This window comes from Limulus polyphemus, unplaced genomic scaffold (assembly GCF_000517525.1).
Source record: "Limulus polyphemus unplaced genomic scaffold, Limulus_polyphemus-2.1.2 Scaffold609, whole genome shotgun sequence".
NCBI classification, from domain to species: domain Eukaryota; kingdom Metazoa; phylum Arthropoda; class Merostomata; order Xiphosura; family Limulidae; genus Limulus; species Limulus polyphemus.
In genome coordinates, this window is record NW_013666219.1 from 408212 (window position 1) to 430665 (window position 22454).

A 22454-nucleotide genomic window follows, 5' to 3' on the forward strand; every position below is an offset into this window, starting at 1 on the left:
TGGCATTTGCATCATTCCTACATATTAGCAGAGGCACACAGTGTAGTAGAATGTTAACAGACAAAAATAGGATAAATTACTCAATTGTGAATGTCTTGCTATATGTTAATTCTTGTCTGTGCTATTATGTAGGGATGATGTAAATGCCATCCCTACATTTACTTACTTTTTTCAAAGGTTTTTCATTCCTTGTTTGCTTGTTTTATTAATGTAGTGTTTCAATAGACATAGGAAGGTTGTATTTATAAACAAGTTCCAAATACAATGAGATTCCAATTGTAATATTCATTGTTTATCAATTATTGGCTGGTAATTCCTGTTTCACCCTCTATTTAAGCTTTTTAAATGAACACAAAATTTCTGTTAGAAAGCTAACTCCAAGGGGTAATGATAACATCATTTATGCTAGAATTGTGAATTTTTAAGTTACTACTAGTTATTAATAATACTTATAAAAGCAGATATTCCATTTGAAACTATTTTACATGGTAAAATTGTTTGAAATCTTTGTTTTGGTTTTTTGAGATATAATGTAATAAAAAGTAGAACAAAAAATTCAAACTTTTTGCTCTGATATTTAGAAAAATTCCCAGAACTTGTGACTCAATCATTACATAGATGTTGCTATAAAAGGAAACACTGCAGAGTATTGTAAAATTCTGATGACCTATTGAAGAGGTATTTAAAACACCATTTTGATGAACAATCTGAGCCATCCCTACATATGCAGTGGTATCACCTACCTGATACAATGAAAATGACTACATGTATTTCTCCATTTAATGGTTCACTTGTAAAGCTTACAATTCTGGTGTAGTACTTTCAATAACTGTCACCTTTGAACTAAAATCTTAGTTAAATTGCAGTTCATAGATATTTAAATAGAATACAGATTAAATAAAAGAAAAAAATAGCTTATGTACTTGTGTTTTAACTCTCTCTTCTTCTTTCTCAAGCAACTTCTGTTGCTTCAGCAAATCTCCAAACTTCTTCTGATCTTCTTGATGCTTCTGTTTTTCTTCCTGCTGCTCTCCCTGCAATAGGGCTTGTTCCATCTCAAACTATAAGAACAATTTAAAAAGTACCACATTATATACACTTGTTCTGAAAAACTTCAAAGCTTTATTATTATATTATTTTACCTTAGTTAGTTGAACATGGGTAACTTATAATTTATTTAGGAAATATTTATACTTCACTTACTTATTTTAAAGCATTCCATAGATTCTCACTCACTTACTTCTTGCACATACTCTCTTTCTAGATCTTCAATTTCACTAAGTTGTTTCTTCAATACAGCAATCTGATTCATAAGCCTGGACTTGGTGTGGTGTAGCGCATCAGTACCATAGGTATTTGTAGAGTTTGTAAGCTGGAAACACAACAGACATAACATTTGCATGTATATGTGTGTTTTTATTTTAATAATTTATGGTTTATGAGACAGGCCTACACAAGAGTTTGAATTTCATTCACTGTGATTAGGCTAACAATTACTTAAGGGTAATTGTCTTCTGGAATTATTTAAAACAATTTACCACAAAGTACAATGAAATAGCAATAAGAAAAAGCCATACATTTTAATAATTTGCGATATATGAGGTAGGCCTAAATTGAATCAATCTTGGTAGGTCAGCACTAAAGCAATTAGGTAAAACACTGTTAGAGAATTGTAAGCCTAATTGGTTTAGTGTATGTGTATACTATATATAAACTAAAATGAGTTTAAAAACCAATTACTTGAATCAGAATTCTGTAGAGCCTTTAAAATTTTATACAATGATATTTACTATCTCAAAATTATTTTAATATGGATATGTTATTACATATTAATCAAATTTTCATAAGAATACCCATACACTTTGCAAAAAAATATTACTCAATACATTAAAAGCTACAATTCTTTATATGTTAATTTACTATATGATAATACAATCTAAATTCATTATGCTAAAAAGTAACTTTAAAAATGTACCCTATTTTAATACATACACTAAAATGCATAATAATAATAATGTCTGGGTAAGTTGTATTTAGGTTTCTAATCTTTTATTTATACCTAAAATAAATAAATAAATTAAAAACATCAGATTTTTTGAATATATTGTTACTCTCTGAACTTAAAATTTGAATGTTATAATTATATTTTTGAATTAAGATGTAGACAAAAGCAATAATAACAAAAGAGCTATTACAATTATACTAAAATATTACTCTATATTTAAAAGTTGCTTAATATTATACTTGTATCACTACTAAACCCAAAAATCTGAGCATCCTTTCAAAAAATGGTAATAAGGTTTTTTGTAGATAATAACAATGCCAATGTGAAGCTTGAATGTGAAGATAGAAGGATTTAATAGTGCTTTATATTTTGATTGCAGTATTGCATGTAATTTAATGCTCTTTGAAGTAGCTTTTGGGTTTTTTTTTTTATCTCAATAAAGCAAACTTTATTTGTTACACAAACATCTATTCTTGGAGCAAATTCAATTAGATGTTTTTCATTGCATTAAACTATTTACATATAATGCATGATGTTCTTTATTCAGTTAAAAATAAATTTAAAGCAACAGAAATGGCTCATCTTCTTGAATGAAAAGCATGTTACATACAATTAAAATTAACAACAAAACTTAATAAAATGTATCTTTTCAATAACCAAATAGCTATGCGAACATTTCAAACTGAAAACCTTGATGATTCTATGAATCAGCATAAGTTTCTGTATTCAAATACAAAAATATAATAGTTTTCAGATTTCAAACTGAGAAGCTTAATAATTTTATAAATCCTACATTTCTCATTCAAAAAAATAAAAAATGATTTTTTTTATCAGGTGTAGAAATCATTTGTGTATTTATATAACCCATTTTTAAGTTGATGTAATATCAATAACGATATTTAGTTCTCTTTTTGTCTATACATAATTAAAACGTGCTTCTGTTTATCAAACTTATTTCACAATTAAAAACAAATTTTACTACAAACTCACCTTTGAAGCAATTCGATTATATCACAAATTATGCAAAATGCTTATGTAATTAATGGAATATTATACCTGTTTACTTAAAAAAAAGGTTCAGTTTGAATCTATAAACTGAAATGTCTTTAGTTTATAAAATTTTACTTCTATAACAGAATATTTCATTATTATATCAATCGATTTATAATGCTTTTCCTACAAAGCACAATAATGATAATCTAAATTTTTCAGGTTTCTCAAGTTATTCTTGAAAATATGTACAAAACCTTTAACATGACAACTTTCTCAAATAACCTACCCAACATCCTGAAACATGTTCATGTGATATTTTTGTGTCATTAATCCTGGCAAGTAAGGAGTCATCCAAGTATAACTTGTGTTCATGACACCTGCAAACAGAAGAATCTTTTGGTATAAATCTGTTGGCCTTTTCATTTACCACAACTGTCCTAATCCTGTTTCTAGGAGAGTGAGGACATGGAACAAATAATGTCCCTGCATTAGAGTTAAGATAACCATAAGAGGCTTCTTGTAATCTTGATGGAGTGTTATTTGATCCTGACACAGGATTTAAAATGCATGTCAGCTCATCTTCTGAACACACAGTGTTGAATGAGTGCTGACTACTATTAGTAAAATTTTCATCACACATTTCTTTACGAGTCTGAGATTCTCTTGTTGAGGAGAAAAAATGGTTAGATCGGTCTCTTGGCAATGATCCATTTGTTTTGATTCTGTTTTGATATGGTGGTGAATGAAGAGGAGAGTTACTGTTTGAAGAAAAATTACTGTCTTGTTGTAAAAAAGTCTGTCCTGACTTTAGCATTCCTTTCAAGCTTACTTGTCCCGAGATTATAGCTGTGTCTTTGCCCACAGAATCTGAAAAATCACTGGAAGAATCTACCGTTTTATAAATGAGCATCGCATTATGAGTACCTGAAGTTGTTGTAAGAGGAGAATCTTTATTACTTGCAATAAAAGAAGAGATGGAAGAAGAAGCTTCACTATTGTTTTTTTTCTCTTCTAATTTTGTCAATTCATTTTTCATTTTAGACTGATGTTCGTATTCTGCACACATGTTTAAAATTTCTTCCAGCCGTAAACTTTCCTGATGCCGTTGTTCCTCTTCCTTTCTACGTTCCTCTACTGCCTATAAAACATAAATAGCAACAGCTTTAATACTTAAGAAGTTTTCCAAAGAACTACAATTTTCTTTAAAATGATTTCTGACACATTTGCTTTACAAATAAAAATGCATCAGTTTAGGAAGTATCAAGCATTATCATTCCACATCTCTATGGGAACCTTTCCCTATTTTACAACCCTAATAATGAAAACTCAATTAAAAACTTGTTTTGTGTGGCACATCATGTTTTATATTTTTTGCAACACCAAGTATTCTTTCATTAGCAGGGGTTAACAAAGGCAGACAGTTATTTCCTCTACTCTTGTTTTTTTATTTAGTGTTTTAATAGCAATAATAATACAAATTAAAGCATTTGATCACCATACAACTCGGCAAGTTGCTGCAAACTCGTATAAAGATTGAACAGCAAAAATTAAATAGTTTTAGCCTATCAGAGCCTTAATCCTTTGAGTTCTGGAGGACTTTGAACCACAAATGCAAAATAATCCTATTTTCCAGCCATAAACTGGTGAAAATTTGAGTAGAATTATGATACAGTACATTTTGGTATCTAGCAGTGATAAAATGTTTTGGATTAAATGCACTAGTTATACAGTCTATAAATGAGCCAAAAAAATTGTCTTGGGATTCATTAAAGCTAAGAAATCTACATATAAATGTCATTATTCTTTCATGAAAAATTATACCTTATGGAACTTCTGAATATCTTCACTGGTTTACGATATTTTATTAAAACCTTGAGCATGCTCATTAAATACCAGATGGCTGCCACAGACAATACAAAATACATCCCAAAATTAACATATCTGAAATGTGCAAGTAACAATCCTTCAATATGGTGAAATATCTAATGAAAAAAATGACAATTTTCATCAGCAAGAATAAAAACAACAGGGAATGCAAACCAGACATCTCTGAACATCTTCACCAGTTCTTCAACATTACTATCTTGGATATTTGAAAGGGATGCAATATTTTTTGATGTATCTTCTCTCCATTCATGATTTGATTTGGGTGCCAGGTTTCTATAGTAAAATCATTTTTGAATTTCCTGTGAGCAGAATTGAACCTGAGATCACTTGCACATTAGGAAAGTGCTTTAACAACTAAGCTAAATGGTTAATCCATTTGCAATTGCTAATAAGGCACTTTTAAGATGCTTAAACTATCACATTCCTAGTAACAAGTGTCCAGTCTGACTAGATTCCATCAATAAAAAGTTTTGCTTTTTCTCATCCAATCATTGTACAATGCAATTTACTAGTCTTTCCCAATCCCCCAACAGTGTTAATTTCTTTAGCTAGTTTTTTGTACAGCACCTTATCTAAAGCTTTTTGAAAAAATTTGTATCCCAAATCCATATCATTTCCATCATCTATATAATATGCGATATGCTCAAGAAAATTTAAGATTAGTAAGGAAAAGATTGAGTAAATCATGATATTTTCTTTTCTGATATCATGTTACACTACAATATGTTGCAAAGCTTGTTTTATCAACCTCTCTAGAGCTTTTCCCCATTACAGAAACAAGATTAACTAATCTGTAATTCCCATGGCAACTCTTATCACCCCTTTAAAAACAGAAGTAAAAACATAAACAATCTTGCACATATGATCTTTGACCTACTTTAAAACCCTAGGAAAAACATTGTCTGGTCTTGATATTTTATTATTAATCTCTCAATCCTTCCTTTTACCACCAAGGGATAAGTATCTAAGTGATGCAGGTCAATCCCAACATTTCTCATAGAATGCCCAGGGTTAAGATCACCAAAATCCACTAATATTAAATATCATATTCTGGTGTAAATAAAAGGAAAGTATGTTTCTATTTTAAAAATAGAAGAGGAAAAGCATTTATAAACTCAGCAATCTCAAAGTATTAACAAAAACACCTTGTCATCAGCATCTTTTAAGGGCCTAATCTCTTTTTAACATTTTACTTACTTTTAACCTACTTAATTTTAACATTATCAGCCAGTTGTTCCTCACAAGCCTTTTGGACACTATAACTGCTTTTTTAACCACATTCCTAGCTTTCCTATAGTTCTGTAAATCTTCCATCCTATCTATTAATTTAAACCTCTTAAACTTACAAACTTATCCTTAGTTTTCTCCTTTATGTCTTTAAGAAACCAATTAGGTTTGATGTGCCTATCTTGAATTACTATCAGTTTATTTGTAAACATTTCGCAAACCTGTCCCATATCACCTTTAAATTCATTATCACAATTCACTATTGATAAATCATGTCTCATAGCCTCAAAACTGGTTTTCTAAAAATTTTACATTAAAATTTCAGTTATTTTTATTCTCAACATTTAGCAAAACATCCAACCTAATTATGCAATGATTACTACTCTTCTCCATATGTTACCCCATGCACTTCAGTGCTTATAACATCCTCAATATTAATTAACAAAACCTCAAACAGCATCCCCTCAGTTAGTCTCTCTGACCACTTGGTTCAGAAAACCATCCTGAATCACCTATTTACCTCGCCGATTGTTTCCATACAGTCCCATTCATTGTGTTTAAAATTAAATTCTCTCATAATAAATACATCAGTATTCTTATTAGTAACAACTGTGGCCTCGTCAAACAGTTTCTCATTGACATCGCCATTGCAAATTAAAAACATTCTATCCTTGAAAACCTTAATAGGTATTCATCCTCTAGATTTCCAGTTTTTATGCTTTCATTCCCTACAGGAAGCAGCTTACCCATTACATAAACAGCCACTCCACATTATTTACTAAAGAGTTTATCATTATTAAAAAATTATTAGCTGGAATTTCACAATAATTCCTATTATCAACATACTTTAAATCTTAACAAAATTTAGTGATTTCCATTATATCATAGTCTTCCAATTCAAGTTGAGACATGAACTCATCCATTTTCCTAAGTGAAAAGCCTTAAACAACCTTTCTGGGTGTAATGAGATCATTTAAAATCATATTTAGGACTCTCACCTAGGTTGTTTCTGATATTCTTAACATTAAACTGAGCTCATCTTTTCATCTGACAGACTTATCTTTAAAACTATTATTTTAGTTGTTATACTCTAAATCCTTTTCCAATCTCCTTGTCTGTTGGCTTTTAATTATAATAAATGTAAGGTAATGCATGTGGGCTATCATAATTTGACATATAAATGTAATTTTGATGGGAATAACCTTAACAGTGTTATAAAAGAAAAGATTTTGGTGTTCTGGTTGATCGGGTCATACAAACAGCATAATCTTTCTAATGGTAGAGCAAATAGGATTTTAGGTTGTATCTACAAAAATACTGAATAAATCTAAAGAGATTATAATATCATTATATAGATTACTGATTAGGTATATTGTGTTCAGTTTATGGATCCTTACTTTAGGATGACCATTAAATTGTTGGGAAGCATCCAGAGGAGGACAACTAGGATGATACCCGTGATGGAAAAGTTGTAATAAATATGAAAGCAAGTTAAGATCTCTGAGTTGGGGGGGGGGGGGTATCTGACTGAAGTGAATATATTGTTAAAGGAATTGATATTGCTGATGCATCCATCATCTTTATTCATAGTTAATGGTGAGGTTAGGCTGGACTAGGAGCACAGATATAAATGTTGGTAGGGTAGGAGTAATCTTCAGCTAAGACAGTTTTATTTTTTTAACAGGGCAATTATTTTTTCTGGAGTGGGTTGCCTTCACATGTTGTAGATAAACGTAGTAAATTTAAGGGTGTTTAAGGAAAAACATGATAAATATTTGAATAATAAGAGCTGGCTTTGAGCCTTCTTTTAGTTCTTTGGTCTTTAAACTTTACTTTAGTAGATGGGACAGTCTAGATAGACCAGCAGGTCTCTTGTTGTTCAAATTGTATGTATTAATTTTCTTAATAAGGAATTCTAAATAATAAGAAATCACAATCTACTGCAACCTTAAAATTCTTCACCTAAATCAATTTATATCTTTTAACAAATTCTGCTTTATCAGTTCTTACTTTTATGTGTTGTTGTTCTAGCTTTTCTTCCTGAGTCCTCAAATCCTCAGCACTTAAGTGATGGCTGTAAAAATTTCCACTATAGGATGAGTTGGGAGTACACCATTTTAATTTGTTTTCAGCTTTTGACTCAAGTTTCATGGATCCCTTCAGCAGTGTAGGAGATAATGATGTCTTATGATTTGCAATAGCTATTCCATTTTCATTGAATGGAATGCCATTTGAAGTAGTTGATGAAAACAAAGACCTGTGACTGATTCCATTAGTAGATAAAGCCTTATAACTCTTAAGCACTGGACTGGGGGGTAAGCTGTGACTATGAGGAGAAGAATAATTACAGTTATTATAATAAGAACCCCTACAGTCCCTGTAAATTTGTGTTCCAGGGGGTAAAATATAAACTCCCTCTTGTGTCGGCCATTGTGATATATTTTGTGAAGTCTGTGAGACATTATGGTTGTGACTTAAAAACTCAAACTTTGAGACTTTTTGTACAAAGTCTAGACACTCTTCAGGATCATTTTCAGAACTTTTAACCATAAGTGACCTATCACTCTGTGCAGCTATATATTTAGTTGAAGAATGACAGTCAGTATATCCAGGACTTTTCCGTATGGCTTCTTTCTGAGCTGGTATATAATCAGACACTGAAAAAAAAAAGTTTCTTTTTTAAAAAAACAATAAAATATAGATACTAAATATAATTAAAGGTCAAAATATTCACAAATATTTATTTATTTTGATTGTTTACATACAAAGAACACCCTTGGTGATTAATTATTTCTTTCAAATTAATTAACTTTGCATCAAAACAGCTGCCAGAGAAAGAAAAAGTGTTTACATAGATGCTAAAGACAATTAAAGGTCAAAATATTCACAAATATTTGAGTTATTTTGACAGTTTACCATGGATAGTAGGTTATGTAATATTTTTTTCATCCTTAATGTAAAGAGAGTTTTAAAAAATAATTTTACTATAAATAAAATTAATACCTACAAATATTATAACATTACTATGACTAAAAAAAAATGATATTATGAGGGTATGATAATATATAAAAATGTACAAAGTTGGAATGATAAAGTAGATATTCCCTTTTTTTACTATTTCTGCTTATGGTAAATTTTAGGAACCATACCTGAAGAAAAGTCATTTGGCACAAATGAAACTCTCATATTTGGATTAATCATTTTCATTTTACGAGCCTCTTGAGGATGGTTGAAGCGGAAGAAATTTGCCTTTCCCACACAAATCATACTCCCTAAAATATAAAATAGAATCTCACTTGGGCATTGTGCACTGATCACAATCTATAACTTTCTATGGCAAAAAAGAAATACATGTGATAATTGTTTCAAATAATTTTGAAATAATTCGTACAATATATATTTCTCTCAGACTATTTCATAATATCTGAAAACATTTCTGGAGAAGAATACAACTATGAATATTTAAGAGAAACCTTTTTTTAATAAATTACATAGTAGTCAACTTGGATTCATCTATTAGCTTAATTTATGGTAATTAGAAATACTAACATCTATCTTTCTCAGTAATAAAATTAATCATGAAACAATACATCTTCAAAAGATATTGAATTCTAAGCTTTAAAAGTTAATTTCTCCTTATTACTGATATCATAACACAAAGAAGTGAAGTTAAATTCAGCCACATCCTTGTTAATTGATATCAACACAAGCAAGATTAACCTCAAAAAAAGTTTCCCAATTCAATCAGTTTTATATATAAATCAATTACATAAGACACTATATATGCCATCTATTAAATCAAAAAACTAACCTTGTGCAAGACGCATGGGCTCAGTTATTCTCATGCCATCCACAGACATCACTTTTGCAATAGGATACAGTTTTACCAATCCTCCTATATTCTCAATGTAACAGTGTTCTTTCTCAATCCCAGGACCCTGAACAACTACATCCTGGGTAGTAGAAGCATCATCTCGACCTATTCTTGTTATACCTGAAGAAAATATAAATACACTTTATTAAAAAAATCTAGTTCCCCAATCACTGCTCCCTGGAAAAAAAAGAAGCTTCAGATAATTCTACCCTAGTTAAGTTTTGAAAAAAATAACAAAAGTATGCCACACTTAGCAAAAAGGATCTAGTATCCTAATTAATATTTCCTGTCAAATAAATGCACCAGTTTAATTTATCCTCACTACATGCAGGGAAAGTATAAGCAACACAAAATCATTGTTTTAAAAAAACATCCAATATTCAATATATATTACAGATTAGATCTGTGTATATATATATTAGTTGATTAGTTGAGTAAATCTTGCATCAATAAGAGCATTTCACTTGAGCTTTGTTCAGTAGATAATAAAGGACAGGTGTAATAATATTTAGAATTGATTAGGACCAATTTAATATCTGTATCGTTACTATTTTCATTAGCTTTTTAATCTGTGTCCATTATTTGGTTACAGGGAGAAGTTTTCTTGCCATCCCCAGTGTTCTGTTGTTAATAACTATTTATGTGTAATAATTACTTAAGCAGCCACTTTCCCACCACTAGAACAGACAGTGACAACTGATAAAAATGTGAGAAACTGTAGGCTTGAGCACCTACATCTCCTTCTTATTTTTATTTTTATGCAGCTTGTGAGGATGTTAAATAGAGATTAAATCTGAGAGAAAGTGTATTCCTACTGTTGCATAGGTGCTATTCCTTCACATATGACACAATGCAAGATATACTTTCTAATTCCCTATGTGTAACTTGAACACTGGTTGTATTTGTTGGTAAGTTCAAATCTTGTCTTATTTCTCATGGTCTAATGTTTATATATCTATATCTATGAATTTGTATGTGTGGGAATATACAAACACACATAAAGTTTTTTGAATTGCCAGTGCCATGCCAGTTTTCCTATCCTCTTACAGGGTGCATGCCATAACCACACTAACTATCAGGAAATAGGAATAATGAGACCACAGCTTAATTCAACTTATCTAATTGATTTCCAAAGCAATTATCATTTAGGCCAGTCAGCTAGACTCATTTTTTTGTAAAATAGTTAAATAAACACAGTGTCATGTTATTAAAATGAACTTTGATATTCAAAAGATTTGAAGATTAAACAAAACACAGATTTACACGTATAAATAGTACATAACCTACATATTAATAATACATGAAAAAATAATTATGACACAGTTACAGTTCATTTTAGAAACTAACAATATTATTGCTAGTAATAGTCCTGAATTTTCTAATGGAAAAAGAAAGCAATAAATAACTAGTGATAATTGCATTTTATGAAAAGACACAAGCTGTTAATTTTTAATTTTAGGCTTCTTATATACAAGTTGAAACAATATATTTCTGTAGCCTCTATAATTTAACTGGGCCTCAAAAACTGTTAACTTTCAAGTTAAAGTTTCAATTCAAAAAAGCATATGTATGACAAGTTAACAGCAAGCAGTATATATTAACCTATTACATACACCTAGTTATTATCATTGTTATAAACAAAAAGTATAAAATCAAACATCATAAAATTAATTCACAAGTTAAAAATTAAAATACCTTCAGGGAGAGGGTGAATTGTTATTGATGTACTCAAGCGCCCACCCCCTAAACTTACAAGATGAGGTTGATCAGTTTGCAGTTTTAGAGATTTTCCAGTTTCTAGGACTTCAACTCCATCCTACAAAATCAAAACAAAAGAATTTACCAATACTGGCAAACAACTTAAAGTAAGACAACAATTTCTTATTCCTCTTTCAGTATAATAAATTTATCTATATAACCAAAAATAACATTTAATACATAAAATTAGTAATAATGTTCAACAAAGCTTTTAGTCTATGTCCATATGTTTTTGTTTGAAACTATTCGTGTAAATATAGTTTGAGGTTTTCAATTAAGAACAAAGTAAACACAGAAGCTATATAATTGTGAATTATCATTTAGGTAACTTTTTTGAAAAACAAAATATATTTTAGCGAAAAGTTGTTTTTGAATTTTATAAATGTGCATACTTAATCAAAAACAACTGCTTACTTTGAATTGAGGAAGTTCTTTCATGCCACGAAGTATACCAACATCCTGTTTCTCTGTCCCAAGTTCCTTTCTTGTGACTTCTCCAGGAGCATTATTAAACACACCCACAGACATCTTTGCTTCAGTAAGGTTATTCCATATCCAACTATAAATAATGTAAAATTATTTTTTTAAAACAACATGTTAAAACAAGTTAGTTTATCCAATATAATCATATTAAGCCATGCTTGGCCTACACTGAGAAAAAAATATGGCTTAAGATCTGTCATTTTTTACTTACATATGTGAAAATGGTAAGTTCTTTAAAAAACACAACACATAACATTTTTGAATGTTAAAAATGCTCAAGTATCTTTTTTTTTTAACTTTAAGCCAAACTTTGAGTTCACACCTAGAATACATGAATGTCACAATCTGATCTATGGATCTATTCAAAGCAATATGTATTTAAACTTTAAAGGTTAGTACACATAGGTCTATTTATCTACCTTGTATTACCTATGCATTTGTTTGAAGAGACAGAGAGCAAACATTAAAAAATATGTACAAACACTGAAAATTAAAACAATATTTTAATTTATTCATTAAACCATTTCAGTTAAAGTTAATACCATTAACACCTTTGTAACACTTTCTATCAGTTTAATGGTGGTATATCTGAAAGATTACATGCAACTATTAAAATAAACAGAATAATATAGTAATTTCAGTTAAATCATAAATCACCGACATTTGATATCAGTGATTGTTAAAAGTGGAAGTTTCCTGAAGTAAAACTATTCTAGCACCTTTTTATTTTCAGCACCAAACTCATCATTTCTGTAAAAATAGTATGTCTGTCTATTAAAACATGTACATATTTCTAATTATTCTAATTTAAAATTATTAAAACATGGAGTTTCCAACTGATTAAAAATCACAAGAACTGTAATACACTAAACTGATTGATTGTGTTAGTATTTAGCTTCAAAAACAAAAATCAGTTCCTTTATTATTTGAGGCCATCTACATTTATCAATAAGGATCAAATTCACTTATGTGTCCATGATTATTTTGCATGACTGGCCAATCTATCTTATTGGACTATCATTCCTCAAAAATGTATATATATATCTATGCATTATTCAACTGTTCGTAATGCACCAAGGTTTCAGAGTAGTGTATTAACTTGAAATATACTATTCTTTCCATCCTTTTAGGACACATAATTGATTATAAAGTGTCATTTTATTTAACAGAACCCACCAGTTCATATCTGGGGTTTGATTCCTCATGATAGACACAAATACAACCCACTATGTAGCTTTGCATTAACAAAAAAATTAACAAAACTGATCTATAGAAAATTTATTTCTGTTAAAATATAAATATGTTTGAGTTATAAATGATAGTGAAAATTATTCTAACCTATACAGGATATTACACATATATGACATTATTAATTTCCCCATGTACTTCCACAAAGGGACATTTAACATTGCAATTTGTACTATCATGATGTCAGTAAAACATATACATGCCATGAATCATGCGAAAAATTATGCACTTTGTAGGTTATAAAGTAACATGACATATGAACTTCAAAAGCAAGAAATAAAAATACTTGTTACACTTATGTTCGGTTTTATTTACTTTTGAAACAGAACACTTTCAGGAACCCTGGGGAAGTACATCTAGTTTATATTAGTGTGATAATATATGTTTCTAAATTAGCAGTTTATAGTATTCGTATGTGTATATATAACTTGATATTGTACAAAAAAGTTGTTACCAATAGTTAACATGATAGTCACAAGCAATCAATATGGAAAGCAAAATGAAAACAAATTATTTCATGATTACCTGTGTTATATATAAGTAATATATTTGGAACAGTAGTATTATTTATCAACCAAACTGAATGTTCTCCCTATTTGTTTTTCTAATTATGATAGTTAATTCTGTCTGTGTCATCAAAAGCTCAAAGAAACACTACTTTAAGCCAACAAGGTATGATCAATGTTTAAGTGCTGGACACTATCACTTGAAAGACGATTTTGGAATAGAGAGAGATATATATTATGGACCAACTTCTGCAAGCATCCACAACAACATGCACACCAACCACCTACCTGGCTTTCCTTCTACCTGAAGAGATTTAAACATCATCCTAAACTTCCTCATATTTTATGAAACCTCTTTCTCCAAAACAACAGAGATCAAAAGACTTCTTGAAGAAACCAAGAGACACTTACTGAAACTACATATAGTAAAAAATTGACGAACAAAACAGTTACTGTTCAACATAACCAGGTTTCAACATGCTGAATATGTTCTCTACAAACAAAAATCCTAGATGAATCTTTACACCAAACGTTACACAAACAACATGAAGAAGAAGAAAAAATCAAATCAAAAACTATACATATTCACTATTCAGAATGCACCTATAATCACTATTGTGATAATATACAACTTCAACTCCAAAGTTCTAGCTGATATATAAAAGAAAGTTCTCAACTTAGGCTTTAACTTCGCAGTACCCCTCATCCACCTAATTACTGTTGACGTAACGGCCTACCTGAAATATGCCGCTCAAAAACTTCAAAGAACCTACGACGGAATAATTCAGAAACCAAACTTATTCTATGTTCAGACAGGCACAAAAAAAATCACCAAACGAGAACTTAGCATCTTGAATCATCTCAAAAAGGATAACCTCATCAATATACTATCTGCAGACAAAAGAAAGAGCACGGTTATTGAATACCAATGATTACGAAACTAAAAACAAAGTTATTAGACTTCCAACAGTACAGAAAGTTCAACAGTGACTCCACGGAAAAGACTCATCAACAATACGATAAGCAAACTTAAAAGACAAAGGTTAATCAATGAAACATAAACAAGAATTTGGGAACTCACTGCAGCTGCCCTCCACAGTTTTACGGCCTACTTAATATCCCCAAACACAACATATATAGCAATAAACTCACCTCACTATCACCTAGCTAATTTTTATGCCTCTCCTGTCACTGCTACTACTGAGTACAACCGAACACCACACATGACTCGAAAGAGTTCTCTGAAGAACTCAAAGGTTACCCCATCAGTACCCAAGAAATTCTTGTCAGTTTGATGTCGTAGGCTTCTTTGCTAACGTTCCAACCGTAAAACCCTTCGCATTACCAAGAATAACTACTGAATGAAAAGACTAACAGGTAGGACTGACATTGAAAGAGACGTCATCATGGAACTCACCACAATTTACTTGCATTCCACCTACTTTCAATACAGCAACGAATTATTGGAACAAATAGGCAGTTTTACTAAGATATATCCACGCTCACCAGTTTCAGCAGACATTTACATGGAAAAGTTGAACAAAAAAACTCACTCTACCGAAAAGAAACTAATATTTTACAGAACAGATGCTTATTAATAATACATTTGTTATCTGAACTCTTGGTGATGAAAACTTACTTTCATTCCTACCTTACTACCTAAATACAAAGACAACATAATAAATTTTACAATGAAAATAGAAAGCCACAACAACATCCCTTTCCTAGACATTCTTATCAGCAAACAGAATGACAAACTGACTACTGCCATATTCCGGAAATTAATTCACACTGATAGATCCTCATTTACGGTCACACCATCCACGTGGAGATCTCATGGTAAAACTGCTTGTTTGTCCAAATAATTCGTTGTTGTATTAAACATCTATCTGCTCAACAGAGCTAAAAACATCTGTGACAAAGAATCCATCCAAGCCAAACTCCAAAACACTATACAGTGTTTTAAACGGAATGCCCATCCTTCCAGTTTCATCAAAAAATAACTTAACAACCAACATAATTCTAACTGTTACAAAATAAAAAAGATCATAACTTACCCTCTTTTGTGCCGAACGTGAAAATTCAAACGAGTTGCCAAGAAATTCAACGCTGACGTTTTCTGGAAGTCTTAAAAACACTCAAATTCATCCCTGTCAAACCTAAACAAAAAACAATTCATAATAAATACGAAAATGTCATTTATGAAATATCGTGTTACTGAAAAAACAAAAACTTACAATTGAGAGACTGGGAAACATTTTCTAAAAATAATGAACGAACGTAAAGGCTGCAAGAGGCTGATGAAACCACAGTATTCTACCACTGCAGAAAATACAATAACGGACACAAAATAAACAGGAAAAATTACAGATAAGTTCTGAAAGGAAAAAAAAAGAAGAATTTCCTATATTAATGATGTCACTCATCATGTCAGAAAAACACAGGTTCAAGAAATCTTAATATAAACAATAAAAACCCTATAATCCGAGCGCTTTCGAAAGGTGGACCTTTCGACTTGGGCACACAAATCAGCAGTTTATGACTACCATTGGTCAGCAACTCATACGTTCCACCAACTACGGCCAAATATCTACCAAATTTCTATCAATTTTTTTTTATTATTACTATCTAAAAAGTGACATGGATTTAGTTTAAAGGAAATTCTCTGAATTTCCTAACTGGGGAAATTTGGGGGTATTATCTCCCTTCGTGTTAACTTGAATTACTGAAAGTGGAAGTTGCCTATTATAGTTTTTATGTAAATGTTTTTAAATTCTAAACTATTGAATTTCTTAGAATTTAAAATTTTGACTGTTAAAGTCTGCAAAGTGAAAGCTAGATTGACACCAAACAAACAGCCCCTTATCAGGGTGGCGACGAGCTATAAATCTAATGTCATATATGTATGTTTAAAGTACAGTGTCATGATTTATCTTATTACTACAATAAGGTCAAATAATAAATAGGAAACACACAACGTTAAAATCAATAAATAATTATTGTATATTAATTCAGGCCAATTAAAAGCCTCTAAAATGTGGACTCTACATGTTTCAGTGTTACAACATCTGTACGGTCCACAGATTGACCTTAATTAAAAATGCTTTTAATTGTGTATAAGTTGTGTGTTTCTTATTTATTATTTTAACGTTATACACAAGTGCCACGAAAATGATACAATAAGGTACTTTTATCATCCAGTATAATCTACCAACCAATCACAACAAATGCAAAATTTGTGTCAAGCTGACCGAAAGGCAAAAGGCTTTCGAAACGTCAACCAATTTACTTGTGTTACCTGTGTAGATCTTTAGTCCTCCAAGATTATCTCTACAATTATCAACCTGAACCAGTAACTGTCACCCATTTTAACTTTGTTCAGTTAATCTTTTTACAATATATGCTGGTTTACATTAACCATGAAGTAACATGCCTCACCAAGTACGAGATTATTTGTTTGAATGTTCCACCGTAAATTACACAAAGTGTTATTTGTTCGAGTGTTTTAACTGAATCGGAGGGAGAAAAAGTATTACTTTTTAAATTATTTTCACATTCATGCAAAATTACAAAGACTCACGAAACAAAGGAAGTAAATGATTATGTCAGAGTTAGTGTTTGTTTAATCTAGTGTCACGCCTTCTATAATTACAATAAGGTACCTTTATCGTTCAATACAATTACGAAGACCGTGCATTTTCAGTTTAGATATTATCTTGATCACATGATAATATTGACACAGCCCTTTTGGTATACCTAATATACCACCTGGCTCAATAATATCTTATTGCGGCCCTAAACACTCAGAAACACCAAAACATTTTACGACAGTGGTTAATACATATGATCGTTGAAACATCCTAGTGTTCAAGACCTTTAACAAAACATAAGCACACACACAAATTTATTTCCGTAAGGTTTCTCGCAAACAAGTCTACATAAATTGCACAAGTCACACCAGATGCTACACACACACACACAGATTTCACTCTGCTGTTTGTTTCTCATTTGCTTTTGTTCACAGATTTTTCTATATGCAAATTATGCGTCCAATAATGTAAAGTTGTATATTACCCAAAATTCTAATTAAAAGCAAGTTTTTACATTACACTGATTGTAAACTAAGATTTAATAGTGAGACAAGTCTCCAACGAGATCGTATTGCACACTAGCTCGTGTAAAACAGACGATGGCCTATTTAAAGCTATCATAAACCACCAACTGACAAAACTTAACAACTTAAGCCCATACAAAGTATGGAGTTTCCCCGGGTGGCTCAGCAGTATACTTAAGGACATACCTTTAGAATTCAGAGTTAGCGATCGATTCAACACAAGTAGTCGATTGTGCAGCTTTGCACTAAATCCAAAACAAATGGAGATGTAAGAAACCAACCAATGCAAGCCATTTTTCTAATTTTAGAATCACCCAAATCATAGACGCATTACCAAATGCACATTGATGATTAAGATACAACTGAAGACAATGAGATAAAGTATAGATAGACATATACTAAGGCAAAACATATTTTATCCACAACTTAAGCATCTTAGCTTGTTTTAACTTGATCTTCATAACAAGAATCTTATTTTGAATTCATTCAATAAGTATGTGATCTATCAGAATGAGTTAATATTTTAACACGTGCATAATGCTGTTCTTCCAAATACAACTTTTATTGGCATTTAAAAGGATGGCAAGAGATTTACCCCCCTTTTTTTTCTCGCTCGAAAACTGGATCTACGGCGCAATGAACAGCAAAAGTGGCAAAAACATTTTATGTAAAATTTTAGTAATGCAGATATCGGCTCCAAAGTTACATCACACACTGCGGTGGTACTTACCCAGCTATATTAAAAATGAAGACTTTACTAGCTGCTAAGTTGACAAGTTACTCTAAAAATGTACTTCAACTACCACTGTATTTACCTTGATGTACTAAAAATGGCTGACTCACTGCTGTTATTACCCAGTTACCCTAAACCTGATTTTACTCGCTGCTACTTATCTTGCTGCTCCAGTTAATAACCCACTAATTGCTCGTTGTCCCGTTATGCTAAAATGGTTTCATTTACTAGAATTGCCTCGATATACAAGAAATAAAAAATAATCTCATTTACTACTGTCATTTCGTTATAAATAAATTTCTCACTGTTATCTTCACGTCTCCAACCATTATTAACCTAAGATATGCCTTAGCCTCCCCTATAATCTCTTCACCCAACGCACAATGCCTACTGTTACGGATGGTTCATTTCCTAAATATGCGCAACTAGAAGATGTAGAGTGCAGCCCCCTCAATATGTTGTCCAGTCCATCTCATCCTCTTTATCGGGAAAAGACTAGCGTGGCTCCTACACTATACTAATAATGATTTCACACAATGTTGCAGCTGCCCCATTACACGAAAAATAACTCCACCCACTGTTGTTATTCCACTACATTAAAAGTAATTACACTTACTATGTAGCATGTTTATTGTCCATACAGAATATAGTGGCTGGTTAAAACACAAACACAATACATACGATTGTTATTACAATCCACTGCTTATTTTATTTTTTTTCTCTCATTAGTTTTCTTATCAGTATTTGATTAACTAGAGCTAATGCACGAGGCACTACAATATGTTATAGTAAATCTACAGTTTACGAAAATTGGTGAAGTAACTTTCAAAAACTTTGCAGAGAAATTTATTTTGAAGATGTTGCTGGTTAGCCTTGTGGTAGAGCTCTGATTTCAGACCTGGCGAGTTGCGTTCGAACCCGTACACTGCCACAAAATATTCCCTGCACTTCAAGTTTTTAGTGTATAATAAAAATGACGGTCAATCCATTAACATAGATAGAGAGCGGTCGGATACTGTTGACTGGCTGCCTTCCCTCTGGTCGATAGTTCAAAATTAAGTACGGCGCCAAATAGCCTTAGTAGCTTTGGCATAAATACAATTTTTTTTCAAAAACAAGGAAAACTAACGAATATCAGTATTGCTGCCAATTCTGTAAAACGTTGTTGTAACTACAGTAATGAATGAAGTCAGTTTTAAAATAACAGGACAACTACAGAAATATGTAAAGCCATTTTAAGTATAATTTTAAAATATAACAGAGAAATTTATTCTAGTTTAGTGGAGTAACTGTATCAGTAATACAACTCGTTTTTAGTTCAGTGTAATAAGAAAAATCAATGGAATTATTTTTTGTTTAGTGAAATAGCAACAACGAGTGAAGCGATTTTAGTTGAACAGAATAACACTGAATTGCGGCTGTGTACTAAATTTACCTTTACATATACTTCCTACGACATCTGGAAAACCGTAATGATCAGTTTACAAGACGCTGCACTGTAACAGTGTAAGAATTTAGTGCCTCATTTAAAATGAGCCTAACAGATATTTCACTTACAATATGACAAACACATCAAAGAGGATATACATCTACTTAATATAATTACATGTTACACATGCTCAAACAAATGTTGATGACACTTAACTTTATCATATTCTGTGCTGAGAAAAATTATCGTTGATGTCTTAATATGTTCAGTATTTTTGTTTGTTTTGTTAAATTTCCCACAAAGCTAAGAAAGGGCTATCTGCGCTAGCCATCGCTAATTTTGAAGTGATAAATTAGAGAGAAGGCAGTTAGTTACCATATTCACAGCCAACTTTTGGGCTACTCTTTACCAACAAATAACGAGAATGACTGTCACATTATCACGCCCCCACACTGAAAGGTCTAGCACTTTCAGCGACACGTTTCGATCCTGCGACCCGCACATCTCATTACCACAGTAGAAATAAAAACAGCAGTAAATGGCCATCTTATTAGAACTTCCTCCTCCAAACACGCACACACACACAAACATGTTTGTAAAACGTTCCTCGAATTAGTGGCACTTGTAAATTGACTAACCATGTAATGTGTCAGTCACAAGTGGAAATGAAATTATATCACGGTCAGTCTGGCAAACTTTGGGTAAGAGTAAATACACCTCTCGCTTTCAAATGGCATGATAGTAATAGCCCATCTACCAAAAACATTGTTATCAAATAAAATTTGTTTTACCAGCTGTTTAAGCATACCTGTTATTGAGGTTTATCGCTTACTCACATGGACTACACCTAGTGCTGAGAAAAAAATGTGCCCTCCAACTGAGGAAAATAACATTTACTGAATGACTGTGCTTCAGTCGGCCGATCCTTTTAACAGAGATAAAGCTTTTACTATTTAAATGTATCAAACGAAGTGTTTTAGAAAAATTGTCATATGGCAGCCGAAATTTAGGTTAAAACAATGCTTATTTCTGATGTAAACAAGAAATCTTGAGTTTAGTAGTGCTAATCACATTCACTGTAGACAATGAATGGCTGGAATTGTATGATGTGGGACTGACAAGTGAGGTTTCACCTTGTTCTGTACTGACTTTGAAGTAAAAGCATAAACAGAAAAACTTTAAGCACTTCATCCTGTTTATATTATTTCCACTAAAAAGCTGTTGAAGGTAGTGTAATGGCGTGTGGAAAAATCTTATGGGATGAGTTGAGTCCTTTGATTCGTTTATAACAGGGTCCTGACGGTTAGGGCGGGTTCGAATCCCATCAACGAAAATGCTTGCCCTTTCAGCCGTGAGGGCTTTATAGTGTCAAAGTCAATTCCACTATTCACTGGTAAACAGTAGACCAGGAGTTGGCAGTGGAAGGCGTTTACTAGCTGCCTTTCTTCTAGTCTATCACTTTTAGATTAAGAACGGCTAGAAATTCAAGAAACAATCAAATCCTTTACGGCATGGTAGTCCAACCTTTTACCCATGAAGGATGGAAACATCAGAGGGTCATAATTTATTACTTATATAACTTACTTGAATGGAAATACCTATTAAGTCTCCAGGCGGGAATGCAGTAAGTCTACCGATTTTTAACGCTGAAATCCGGGGTTCGGTAGACGTAGCAGATAGCCTAATGTTGCTTTGCTCTAAAACAAACAAAAACAGTGAGAACTTTGTTTCGGTACTTGGCAATTTCGCTAAGCAGATCTAATCTCATCAGGTGTTCTTCAGTTAAGAGCTGAAAACACCGCTTGTAACGAGGATGTCCAGCTAATGACCAAGAATAGAATATTCATAGAAACTTTTCGTAATTTACACTTGCTCATAATTAAGACAATTTACTATTAATTGTAATTATTAACGTGGAATTTTAGCAGCTTTTCTGGTAGAAGTTATTACATGTGAGCTATGTGCAGTTTGTTCAACCCGAACTTTAGCGTTCGTGAACTTCCCGTTGACCCCTTGAATACATTTTGTTGTAATTTGGATTCACACAGTACGAAGGTGTTTTACATTGGAAAAAACCAGGGTAGTCAAATAATTTATTCAAATATATTAGGTCGTCATGAAATTAATGTCGCGTTTTGGAACACTTTCATTAACGACCTCCCAAAAAACGTACATCACGTATAATAGTTAAAAGAAC

The 22454-nt window shown here is 31.7% G+C and overlaps 1 protein-coding gene across 5 annotated transcripts in view; it reads right to left on the reverse strand.

Annotated features, from left to right (window-relative positions):
• LOC106459444 overlaps window positions 1–22454 on the reverse strand; it is a 121374-nt gene that overhangs the window by 57081 nt on the left and 41839 nt on the right. For 2 of the 5 annotated variants that reach the window (XM_013919063.2, XM_022385942.1), the window contains 9 exons: window positions 16039–16140; window positions 12159–12303; window positions 11682–11802; window positions 9924–10106; window positions 9262–9384; window positions 8123–8769; window positions 3285–4136; window positions 1241–1372; window positions 924–1061 (listed from right to left, as the gene is read on the reverse strand). In XM_013919063.2, the coding sequence (XP_013774517.1) occupies window positions 924–1061; window positions 1241–1372; window positions 3285–4136; window positions 8123–8769; window positions 9262–9384; window positions 9924–10106; window positions 11682–11802; window positions 12159–12272 (2310 nt within the window). In that variant the 5' untranslated portion in view covers window positions 12273–12303; window positions 16039–16140. Of the gene's footprint in view, window positions 1–923; window positions 1062–1240; window positions 1373–3284; window positions 4137–8122; window positions 8770–9261; window positions 9385–9923; window positions 10107–11681; window positions 11803–12158; window positions 12304–15133; window positions 15332–16038; window positions 16141–18825; window positions 18906–22454 lie in introns of those variants that run through there. The other 3 variants (XM_022385943.1, XM_022385944.1, XM_022385941.1) reach the window with 3 other exon arrangements.